General features: G+C 39.7%; 1 protein-coding gene across 2 annotated transcripts in view; it reads right to left on the bottom strand.

Annotated features, from left to right (window-relative positions):
• The window catches only part of MCCC2 (methylcrotonyl-CoA carboxylase subunit 2), an 82,270-nt gene that overhangs the window by 49,320 nt on the left and 19,701 nt on the right, over window positions 1-13,249 (bottom strand). For both annotated transcript variants that reach the window (XM_054032414.1, XM_054032413.1), the window contains exons 6-7: window positions 8,457-8,569; window positions 460-573 (exon numbers count right to left, since the gene is read on the bottom strand). In XM_054032414.1, coding sequence (XP_053888389.1) covers window positions 460-573; window positions 8,457-8,569 — 227 coding nt within the window. The remainder of the gene's footprint in view (window positions 1-459; window positions 574-8,456; window positions 8,570-13,249) is intronic.

Below are 13,249 nucleotides of genomic sequence, written 5' to 3'. Positions count from 1 at the left end.
GCATCCTGTAGTTAATTTAAAGTAGAATTGCCTGCCCAAGTCCCGGCCTACACTTAAAATTTATACTAGCAAAACTATGTCAGTTGGGGGTTTTTTTTGGTTTTGTTTTGTTTTATTTAACCAACATTGCTACGCCAGTAAAAGCCCTAGAGTAGATCCAATTATAATGGCAAAAAGCGCTTTTGCCAGGATAGTTTACTTCTTTCTTATGAAAAGCTTAACGTGATCTCATTTATACACTTGTTATACTGCTACTGCAGACAAGTATGAGAAAGCAAAGGTTTGATTTAAAATTTTAAAAGGTCAAAAAGTAATCTCAATAATGAATAGTTACTCATTTCTTTGGAGCAAAACAGGTCATAGGGAAAGGCTGAGTTACTTGTACAGCTGTACAATTTTCAGACACGCAAAGGCAGAAATTGTTTTAAATTATGTTGCTAAAAAAATGTGTCTACTTACCAATGGAGGTCCTCCCAAGAAAATTGTTCCCTGCTTGCCAACTATTATACTTTCATCAGCCATTGCAGGTACATATGCTCCTCCTGCTGTACAGGATCCCATTACCACTGCTATCTGAAGGAAAAACAGCAATATATATATTAACAAATCAGTCTAAACTCTTTGAAATTCAAAGGCACCTGTTCACTAATCTCTATTGTACAGATTTTATCAAAGGCTCTCTAGAAGTGACATGGGATCATTAACGTCCATGCAGAGCAGATAGGACCTTTTCCTCATTTTTTTTTTTTAGCATTTCTTTGGAAACTACATGGAATCTCTGTAGGTATGTTTATGACCCACATAGTCCAAGCATCTGAGGGCTTCCCCATTATTTAAACCAAATCCTCAGCTGGTGAAAATCAGCATAGCTGCACTGAAGTCAACAGCTGAGATCAGCTGATATACACAAGCACAAAGTCCCTAGGTTTAAGTGTCTGAGGACTGATGGCAGGACATTTTCAAGGAGGTGCCTCAATTTCAGTGGGAATTAATTTGCTTCACCAAAGGGTCTACCAACAAAGCCCACGTTTGCTGACATTAGTAGCAAAACATAAAGCACACCTCTTTTCTCAGGCTTTTGCCTGATAAGGTATTGGTGTCATGTTTATTTCTAATGGTGAGGTAAAGTCTAGCTGTTATTACACCACACACAGTTAATTTAGTGGCATTTTTAAAAGAACTGATTTGTCCCCAGATACCACAGTGAGGGGTGGATTGTTAAAAATGCAAAAACAAATGTATATATTAAAAAAAAAATGTAGCAGCCTGTGATACTAGAGTGAAGTTTTCTCTCAGCTCCAGTTTCAAGAAGGATTCAAAAAGAAAATAAATCCTTTCCAGGCACACTGATGCAAGCACAGAAATACCAGGCAGTGCAAAGCATACCATTGTCTAATGTATTATTATTTGCTCTCACACCTACTGAAAATACAGTTTGAACCACAAAAAGAGATTGGAATAATATTAATAAAAAGTGAAAACATGCAATCTTCCACTGTTACACATTGGCAATAACTTAATGGCTGCTATCAGCGGTGGATTAAGGTTTCCTGGGGCTCCTGGCCAGAGCAAGTGGGGGGGGGGGCTTCCAACACATTCCACCTGTGGTCCCGCCCCCATTCTGCCCCCTCTGCTTGCAGCCCCGCCCACAGCCCCACCTCTTTCTTCCCCTTCCCCAGGGCTCTGCCCAGTTCCACCCAGGGTCCCCCGCTCCTTCTGTGCCCCCAACTGCAGCCCTGCAACCTGTTTGTTACTTTCTGGCCCCCACTACCCCCTACTGCAGCCCCAAGACCAGAGAAGCTCTGTCCCCCCGCCACAGCCCCAGCAGGGAGTGAGAGCTCCCTCAGCCCTGAGGCTGCAGCAGGTAGCAAGAGCACCTCTAGTCCTCGAGCCACAGCGGGGGTCCTGGTTCTGGGGCTTCCCCTGCCACCCACCCCCACCCCTCCGCGCTTCTGCAAGGGACCAGGCTCTGGATAAATTTTTATTTTTCTGCCGGAGAACGAGGTCGGACACAGAGGCTTCCCCTGCCATCCGCTGGCTTCTGCCGGCGAGGGGGCTTCCCCTGCAGTCCTGGGCTTCTGCTAGGGATGTGGGGCGCTTGGGGCTTTCCCCGCTGCCCACCAGCTTCTGCCAGGGAGAGCTGTTTAGGGGCATGGGGGCTGCCCTGCCCAGCAGTGCTGCTGGGGAGCGTGAGGGCTTCCCCCACCCTGCCCGCCCGGCACGGGCCCTGTAGGCCCAGTGGCTAATCTGCCACTGGCTGCTATTAAAAAGCAAATGCGCTCTTCAAAAACAGATGGTCGGGGGCTTCACCTGCACCTGAAACAGGACTGAATGATGCCATCACGCCTCCTAGCATGGAGTCAAAAGGAGCTTTTTTAGCAGCTGGCATCTTGTACACCAAATTACACCCAGGACAGAGTGATGAATCAATGGGACTGTCTCTTACACATTTTATCAGACGTCATCAGGTATCCACAAGCCTAACGGTAGACTCCTTAAGAGTATCACTTATAATGGTCATCCCCCACCATATCCCTCTGCCAGGGGCTTTTGTTTTGTTTTTTTTTGCAAAATGACAAATTTTATTTTTTATGATGTTGTTGTGTTTGATATACAAGTTGTATTAATCATTTTTCAATATAAATATGGGATTTCAAAATTCTGGGATCCAAAGTAAAATAGATCTCCAAATCACTAAACTACAGAGCTAGTCAACTGACTGCATTCCTTTGTAGAATCTCATGGAACCTTCCAGACTAACTGAGAACTACATTTTCCTCAAATCTCCTAGAATGTTGTCAGTCATGCCCTGACAGGTATATAAGGGGCGAGGGAATCGCGACTCAGTCAGTGAGATATAAGAACAAACTGAAGTGAAGTGAGAGCCCAGCAGCAATATTGCAAACCTTGTTTTATTGTATAACTGTGAAAGTGTACTTGTGTTTTAAGCCTTGAAGAATGTAAGTAATGATTAATAAAAAAAATATTTAAATGAGATGCCAGAGATATCTATCGAACCTCTATCTACACAACAATGTAAAAGAAATACTGTTACTTTTTTTGCCATGCTTACCACATAATATTTGATGGCTTTCTAAGACTGCAGAACATAGACTTTTGCTCTCCCTAATACTGTCTGTTTTCCCCTGCAGAAAATAAAAGATGCCTTCATGAGCTCAGTATAGGAAGTGAAAAGCTCAACTGCAATCTAGTTTGCAGCAAGGGGCAAATTTGATGGGAAAATATCTGAAACAGAACACAGACCAGGCTGAACATAACAGTTATTTCCTCAGTTTGGTAGAGCTCCTTGGGAAATACAATGTCATGAGTGAGCACCTATGTCAAATAGTTCGTAAAGAAGCTATGAACCATTACTGCAAGAAAACAATTCAAAACTAATTGATTGACCTTATGTTATCAAGCACCTTCCTTGCCATAAGGTCAGTGGACAACTCTACTGGAAAAGGCTTAATAGAACTATTTATAAACATTTTGAATGAAAACAAAATAAAAGCTACAGCCAAGGCTACAAGAACAGTGTGAACATGAAGGGAAGAAACAGTGGTATCCAGACAAGAATCCTTGTGCTGAATCCAAGAGCTTTCTTCATGTATTGTGGCTGCCATTCCCTCAATCTGGTTGTGTCAGATGCATCTTCTTTAGATTGAGTATCTCTCTTCAGATTACTACAAAGGATATATGTCCTGTTTTCAGCATCAACTATCAGGTGAAAGATCCTCATGGACAATGTTACAAATCTGACTGTGAAGCCACTAAGTGATACTCGCTGGGAAAGCTGCATTGACAGCATAAGGCCAGTGAGCTACCAAGTGACTGAGGTTTATGACGCCCTGATGAAACTGGCGCAATCACCAGACCAGAATTTGACACCAGGCGCAAAGCCTGGCAAACCAGATCACTGACTTTAAATTTCTAGTCTCAGTGTGATTTGGCACAATATCTTATTACAGGAAACATTGTGAGCAAGGCATTACAAACTAAATCGATGGACATTGAGACTGCTATTATGAGGAGAAGCTGCCTTGATTTTGTTGTGGCCTACAGAGACAATAGATTTGAAGATGCCATAACTGCTGCGAAAGAAATGGCGGAAACCTTAGGAGTTGAGCCTGTCTTCAAGGAAATTCATATTCATTGGAAGAAGAGACAGTTTGGTTCAAGGGCAAAGATGAGGTGATGGGAAACTAAGAAGAAAAATTCAAGAGGGAGCCTTTTTTTGCTCACTCATTGACACTGCTCAAGTGCTCATCGAAGAACATTTCGGACAAATGAAGCACCACAAAAAAACCTGGTGGTTTTGTATGACCTTAGTAAGCTTTCGGTATACAGAAAAACACTCTAACAATTGTACAGATCTTCACCGGACATTGACACCTGGGGAATCTTCAGATGTCATTGATAAAGACCTCTATGACAACATCCATCACATTTTGCCACATGGTTAGCACTCTCCCCTCCAAGTTCTCCAATTCATTCATGATGCAGAGCTGAAGGACACTTTTCCTAATCCACTTTTCCTGGATAGCTTTGAGGATTCTTCTCATGCTGCTGGTCACAGTTGGGAGCGGTGAGTGCAGGTTTTTGAAGCTCAGCTCATTAAAACATATTTTCGATCGATGCTGGCCAACGAGTGACATCACTTGCTATTTTATCGCCTGAAAATGCCACTGGCCAGTCTTCGGATCTCTCCGATGCTGTGCTTCAGTTTGTGAGGGCAAAGGTGAGAAAAGCAGCCTTTTGAACTAAAGGACTAGGGTTAACATTCTAAGGCTGTCACCTATTGTAACACCATTTAATACTGGTCCACCCAATGTTGGTGTATAATTCGATTTCTTGATGTTAGTACATTTCACTTATTCTTAAAATTCAAGTTTCTATAAGCTTAGAGGAAACAATTTTTTTTATTTGCTTATATATGGCATGAATAAATACAGATTTACAGATCCTAGCGTGCAAATTTGTCGTTTTATAAGACAGGGATAACTCATGCATGCAAATCATGCATCAAAGTCATGAAATGGGCTATAAATGCAATAAAAAATAAGGTAGGCAAAATTTTAACAAATGGATGGGGCGCTGAACATGCTCTTCACCTGGGATACCATTTGGCCTAGGGCTGGCCCTGATCATAGTAGAACCTTCTACACTTAAAAATCTATGAATCTAGAAAGAGAAGCTTTTGCGTTCTACTGTGACACCAGTGTCAGGGACAGCACCAGTGTGATAAAAAGCGAAGGCAATATGTGAGCTAAAAAGTTATTTTTGAGGATGCTCTTTCTTGCCCAAGAGAAACAGTTTTGCCTGTTTAACCGCAGTAAATTGAGAGAGAACCACAAGTTTAGTTGGTCAAAGTGCTTTGTTAGGAAATTTTAAAGTATATTATTTCACAAATGCTTTTTGTCTAAATGAAAAGAAAAAAAACAAGGCTGCTGGAAGTAGCACTCACAGTGCTCAAAAATACATTCTATCTTAATTAGTAACAGAGTATAATCAAGGCTGGCACCCACTCTGGATTCATTTCAGTCAAAGAGAAATAAGAATAGTCAAGTAGAATAAGATTCTTTTCTAGTGTCGCCAAATTAGATTAAACTCCAGTTGCAGCAACAGTCTGATTTTCTGCAGAACACAACTTTTTAGTATTGACATTGCCAACAATGGACAGCAAGCCAAGAACAATGACCTCCCGTGTCAAAATGATTAACATGGATAGAAAAAAAAATAATCTAGCACTGCATTTTCTCAATACCAGTCTAAGAAAACGTCTTGTCAGACAAGGAAGATAATCTAAGTCACTGCTACGCATTAACAGATTTTCAAAACACAAATAGCTGCCCTTGGAAATAAGGATAAAAAACAAAAACTTTCAGGGAAAGCAAAGAGATCTTGATAGAGAATCTAAAATAACCCTTAAATAATAAGAGCTGTAGTAAAAATGTTTTCTACTTTTCTTTCCCTCTGTAAATGCTTTCAGAAAACTATCACCGTCGCCATATTGAACTGAGGGATAGATATGTTTTGATCAAAAGTAATTTCTTTCCTGCAGTCAGTATTTTGCTTATATAAAACCCAATATGTTTCCTCTATTTTGATGCCATATAATGGTCAATCTATGAAAACTATAGCTATAAATGTATTATATTTTGAATGTGTTTAAATGTTAGACATTTGATTACTTCAGAGTATTAAGGAAAATACTGAACATGATTTAAAAAAAAATGCTTTAAAAGCAGGGACCCTGCTAAAAAAAAATCAAGATTTCTCCAGTTCTGTTTTTTTTGCTTTGAACTTTCCCATTTTGAGTCACAACCTTCAGACTACAATCCCTCTGCTGGATAATGACTGGAGTCACTTTGGTGCTAATCATCTAGGCTTCTACTGACTGAGGTCTGGTCTACACTTACAACTTAAATCAACATAGCTATAACACTCAGGTGTGTGAAAAATCCACACCCCTGAGCACCGCAGCTATGCCTACCTACCGCCTGATGTGGAAGCAAGTAGGGCAATGGAAGAATGCTTCGTGAGGAGGTGGAGTTCCTATAGCAACGGAAAAACTCCTTCCATTGCCATAGTCTGTGTCTACACTATGGCGTTACTGTAGCATAACTACGATGTCATAGCTATGTCACTATAGCACCTGTAGTGTACACACTGCTTAATACAAAGTACTCCATCTACACAGGATGGAACCACTTCCACAGCATTCTCAGTCTCCCGCCTGGCTGCTGATTCTTTCTATGCTCCCTAAAGCCTTCTAGTCTCTTTCAAGAACTACAAGGAACCCATGAGTGAGAATAAAGTTAGTTAAAACTCCTTCCAAATAAATCACTCACTGATTCAGCATAATAGCAATGTAACTATCTGTTGACTCATGTTATTCCACTGAGCTGGTGGGACACCAATTATACCTAGCAGAAAGGGGTGCCAGAGGCTGCCTCTGCCCTGTTTTCCATAGAGGAGGCATTCAGTAACAATCATATGTAGGAGTATTGGGGAAGAATAAAACTAAAAAAGTAGAAAGCAGAACTTACTAATATCAATACTAGCAGTTGGTGACGTTCCTCAATATATCATGGTAGAGCTGAATGAGATCTTCCAAATTCAGTTTGAAATAGGTTCACAAGAGAATAGTGTGATTCATAATTCCCCCCCCCCAATATTATGTGAGAATTGTTTCACTTAGGTTCTCAGACCCTGAAGTTAAAAACAAGAATTAAATTTAAATGAATCCAATTTTTCCTATCTATGGTCTAATTTCATTGTAAATCATAGCCAAGGTTCAGGTTCATTAGCTTTGTGCCCACTCAAATGTCTGCTGGAACTGAAGGCTGGACTAGGCCTCATCTTCAATAAGAAAAGAACTTACTGTTCTCAAGGGAATTGATTTCCCTTTGTAAAACTGGGATAAAGTGTTTTATTTTATCATAATAAAAAGAGACACAGACTGCTAAACAGGGAAAACAGCAAATGTAACATTGTACTCTTGTCAGTCTCTCTCTCTCTCTCTCTCTCTCTCAATCTCAATAAAAATGGCTTCTGCTGGACCAAGTTGTCCTTCTTGATTAGAAGGCATAGCCTCAGCCAAACAAAGGAAGGAGAAAAACCCATGTGCTTTCATTGTAAAATTTATTCTAATTAACCCGGTTCAAAATAAAAATACACCAGAAATAGGATCCTGAAAAAAGGCCTCGTAACAATATCCACAAAAAGCAAAAAATTAGCAAAACCCACACTCCTCTAATATGCTCAAGACTGCAGTTGTCATTTCCATGTGTACGTTTTTTCTAATTAGGTGAGCTATTCTGCCAAGTTTTTTAATCCTCCTTCCTTCCTATATATCAATATATTGAATGCAGCAATGAATACAGAGAATTAAGTACTCATGTTACCAGTAATACCAGTATCTAAAACATGAAGACCCCCAAAACATTTCAAATTGAGACATCATGACTAACAGTAATTCTATGAATCATTAATACATTAGAAAATGACCTCTGTCAACAGCAGTACAAAAATGGTACACACACACACACACACACCTCTACCCCACTTAGCAAAATATGTCTCTCTACTCACCATCATGCACAGGGGTCCTCACCTCTCAAGCAATGATTCAGAATAATCATGTTGCAAATAATATCCTAAAGCACTCTTTCACCCCTTCATCCCAGGCTGACAATTTCTCTTTTTCTCCCACTCCAGGAGCAGCTAAGTCATATCACTAACCTTGAGGCTGAGAAGACAACCTATTTGTAAACCGTAATGCCATTCTGTGAACAGTCATGGTGTTTACAATGTCTTCAAATCCCCACGCTGAGCATCAGGTTAGCAAAACTTTAAGCTGCCAAAAACCTGAGGTGCTGGATGAGCCTTAAACCCAGATAGAAGAAGCAGGTATGCAGAGTAGCTAGCAATTTTTCCTTTAAAAAAGTTACCTGTGGAATTCTTTGTGAGGACATGAGTGCTTGATTATAAAAAATGCGACCAAAGTGATCTCGATCCGGAAATACTTCTGCTTGGCGGGGTAAGTTTGCTCCTCCGGAGTCAACTACGTCAAATGGAATGAAAAATAGATTTACATACAATTTATCTCTGCACAATTTTAAACAGAGATATTATTTCATATTATTTAAAAATTACTTGAAATGTCACCTGTCTGAAAAAATTTATACTTAATATACTAATCATGAAAAACAGATCAGGCTTCTCCACTTGCTAAAGGACAATTGATGACCACACATGAGAAGCTGTTATGCATCCTAAACATTTTTAGGTAAACTAATGGTAGCTGCCTTTAAAGATGTAATTACACTTGGCTTTACAAAACTTTTTAAACTCATCTGACAAACACCTGTTTGTTTTAAAAGACACTCCCTTATAGGCCTTAAAACTGGAAATTAAAAATTAAATTTTCTGTGTTCCAGGATAAACTTATTTCCTTCCTAAATATATACAATCTAATATCATTCACTGTAGCTGCAGAAATTAAAACTACACTTAATTTAAAAAATATATATAAGGAAAGACATTCTAAAGAAGGCACTGCTTAACCCCTCACTTCATGAGTGGTTGCAAGAGCCTGATGCTTTGTTTATAACTCGATAAATTACTGAAGAGCATACCTTTGATTTCAAAGAATAGGATCACACAGAATTGTTCACTGGCAACCCATTTGTTTTGATAATAAAAGTTCACAAGCCAAATATTGTTTATTAAGAAGTTAAACTGAAGAATTTATACTAAAAATATACTACCTATACCACAGCAAGCACATTTAGCACACACATTTGCTTATTTAATAAAATAATGTCTAAGCATGCTAAAATTAAAAAAATAATTTACTCAACCATTGACTTTTTTGACTGAACAAACAAACACAGAGTAAAACACATTGAGATGGAAAATACTGAAAGAAAAATGTCAAATGGTAAAAAGCTATTAACAGAAACTATAGATGAAGTTTGTGTTTTTATTCTTTTTTAGATGGGAGTATTTCAAAAGATGTAAGTAACTTTCTAAGAGAGCCTTTCAACAGAAATGATAAAACAACAAAATGACTTCAGTTCCTGTCTTTTACAGACCATCCCTGTCAGGTGTTCATCTAACTTGTTCTTAAAAACCTCCAATCACAGAGATTCCACAACATTGCTAGGTAATTTGTTCCTTACAGTTAGAAGTTCTTCCTAATGTCTAACCTAAATCTCCCTTGCAGCAATTCAAGCCCATTACTTCTTGTCCTGCCCTCAGTGATTAAGGAGAACAATTTATCAACCTCCTCTTTATAACAACCTTTTATGTACTTGAAGACTTAGCATGTAATGTTCCCCCTCAGTCTTCTCTTCATCTGTGTGCTAAATGTGCATGCTAAATGTGCTTGCTGTGAGGCCAGTGAGCTACCATATAAATTCTTCAACACTGAGATACTCCCATCTAAAAGATTACACAAGTCCACTTGTTTCAGTATTTCCTCACAGGTCATGTTTTCTAGACCTTTAATCATTTTTGTTCCTCTCCTGTGGATTTTTTCCAATTTGTCCACATCTTTCCCAAAGTATGGTGCCCAGAACTAGACACAATACTCCAATTGAAGCCTTATTAGTGCTGAGTAGAGTGGAAGAATTATTTTTGGCTTCCTTACAACACTCCTGCTAATACAGTAGAACCTCAGAATTATAAACACCATAGTTACAAACTGACCAGTCAACCACACACCTCATTTGGAACTGGAAGTACGCAATCAGGCAGCAGCAGAGACCCCCAAAAAAAAAAAAAAAAGCAAATACAGTACAGTGCTGTGTTAAACAAATGACTAAAAAAATAAAGGGAAAGCAGCATATTTCTTCTGCATAGTAATGTTTCAAAGCTGTATTAAGTCAATGTTCAGTTGTAAACTTTTGAAAGAACAACCATAAAGTTTTGTTCAGAGTTATGAACATTTCAGAGTTACAACCAACCTCCATTCCCGAGGTGTTCCTAACTCTGAGGTTCTACTGTACATCCCAGAATGATGTTCACTTTTTTTGCAATGGTATTATATTGTTGATTCATATTTAGTTTATTATCCACTATAAACCCCAGATCCTTTTCTGCAGCACTCCCATTTTGTATTTGTACAACCGATTGTTCCTTCCCAAGTGTAGTATTTTGCATTTCTCCTTACTGAATTTCATCCTATTTATTACAGTCCATTTCTCCAGTTTGTCCAGATCATCTGAATTCTAATCCTGTCCTCCAAAAGGCTTGCAACCCCTCCCAGCCTGGTACTGTCCACATTTATAAATGTACTCTCTCTGCAATTATTCAAATAACTTATAAAGATAATGAACAGAATCGGACCCAGGACAAATCCCTGCAGTACTCCACTTAACATGCCATTTCAGCTTGATTGTGAACCATTGATAACACTGGTCTACAATTTTTGAGTCGTCTGCTTCAGAGATAAAATGTGCTATTTATTATGTATTTTGATGTGCTGAATTCAAATATGACAATTAAAACAACTGATTGGATACTGTTTCTAAGATATTTAAGTTTTTACATTTTATGTCTATGTATATTGTGTAGATAGTAGAGTTTTAATCATAAATTGTAAACCTAGGTCTTTCTTTCCATGTGTTTATGGTTGCTTTACATGATAATATTTCACCTGTCCTGTTTATGTAACACTTTAAAAATCAGCAAAAGGGTTATCTAAATAAAATTTATTATGAAACAAAAGGCAAAAAGCTATTATGTACATAGTTTAGTCCTATTCAGTGTCTACTTGGCGCTTCTTGGCTTGTCTCTTGTATTCATTAAATGGAGCATCCCTTGTCACTGTCCAGCAATAGTCTGCAAGCATTGATGGGCTCCATTTGCCCTGATAGCATTTCTCCATTGCTGCAATGTCCTGGTGAAATCGCTCGCCGTGCTCGTCCCTCACTGCTCCACAGTTCGGTGGAAAAAAAATCTGGATGAGAGTGCAAAAAATGAAGAACAGGAGTACTTGTGGCACCTTAGAGACTAACAAATTTATTAGAGCATAAGCTTTCGTGGACTACAGCCCACTTCTTCGGATGCATATAGAATGGAACATATATTGAGGAGATATATATACACACATACAGAGAGCATAAACAGGTGGGAGTTGTCTTACCGACTCTGAGAGGCCAATTAATTAAGAGAAAAAAAAACTTTTGAAGTGATAATCAAGCTAGCCCAGTACAGACAGTTAAGAAGTGTGAGAATACTTACAAGGGGAGATAGATTCAATGTTTGTAATGGCTCAGGCATTCCCAGTCCTTATTCAAACCGGAGTTGATTGTGTCTAGTTTGCATATCAATTCCAGCTCAGCAGTCTCTCGTTGGAGTCTGTTTTTGAAGTTTTTCTGTTGTAATATAGTCACCCGCAGGTCTGTCATTGAATGACCAGACAGGTTAAAGTGTTCTCCCACTGGTTTTTGAGTATTTTGATTCCTGATGTCAGATTTGTGTCCATTAATTCTTTTGCGTAGAGACTGTCCGTTTGGCCAATGTACATGGCAGAGGGGCATTGCTGGCACATGATGGCATATATCACATTGGTAGATGTGCAGGTGAACGAGTCCCTGATGGTATGGCTGATGTGATTAGGTCCTATGATGATGTCACTTGAATAGATATGTGGACAGAGTTGGCATCGGGGTTTGTTACAAGGATAGGTTCCTGAGTTAGTGGTTTTGCTCAGTGATGTGTGGTTGCTGGTGAGTATTTGCTTTAGGTTGGGGGGTTGTCTGTAAGCGAGGACAGGTCTGTCTCCCAAGATCTGTGAGAGTAAAGGATCATCTTTCAGGATAGGTTGTAGATCTCTGATGATGCGCTGGAGAGGTTTTAGTTGGGGGCTGAAGGTGACAGCTAGTGGTGTTCTGTTATTTTCTTTGTTGGGCCTGTCTTGTAGGAGGTGACTTCTGGGTACTCGTCTGGCTCTGTCAATCTGTTTTTTCACTTCAGCAGGTGGGTATTGTAGTTTTAAGAATGCTTGATAGAGATCTTGTAGGTGCTTGTCTCTATCCGAGGGATTGGAGCAAATGCGGTTATATCTTAGAGCTTGGCTGTAGACAATGGATCGTGTGGTGTGTCCTGGATGGAAGCTGGAGGCATGTAGGTAAGTGTAGCGGTCGGTAGGTTTCCGGTATAGGGTGGTATTTATGTGACCATCGCTTATTAGCACAGTAGTGTCCAGGAAATGGACCGCTTGTGTGGATTGATCTAGGCTGAGGTTGATGGTGGGATGGAAATTATTGAAATCATGGTGAAATTCTCAAGGGCTTCTTTTCCATGGGTCCAGATGATGAAGATGTCATCAATGTAGTGCAAGTAGAGTAGGGGCGTTAGGGAACGAGAGCTAAGGAAGCGTTGTTCTAAGTCAGCCATAAAAATGTTGGCATATTGTGGGGCCATGCGGGTACCCATAGCAGTGCCGCTGACTTGAAGGTATATATTGTCCCCAAATGTGAAATAGTTGTGGGTGAGGACAAAATCACAAAGTTCAGCCACCAGGTTAGCTGTGACATTATCAGGGATACTGTTCCTGATAGCTTGTAGTCCATCTTTGTGTGGAATATTGGTGTAGAGGGCTTCTACGTCCATAGTGGCCAGGATGGTGTTTTCTGGAAGATCACCGATGGACTGTAGTTTCCTCAGGAAGTCAGTGGTGTCTCGAAGATAGCTGGGAGTGCTGGTAGCGTAGGGTCTGAGGAGAGAGTCTACA

This window comes from Malaclemys terrapin, chromosome 6 (genome assembly GCF_027887155.1).
Source record: "Malaclemys terrapin pileata isolate rMalTer1 chromosome 6, rMalTer1.hap1, whole genome shotgun sequence".
NCBI classification, from domain to species: domain Eukaryota; kingdom Metazoa; phylum Chordata; order Testudines; family Emydidae; genus Malaclemys; species Malaclemys terrapin.
The sequence above is the reverse complement of the archived record's forward strand: the minus strand, read 5'-3'. Positions and strand labels throughout refer to the sequence as shown.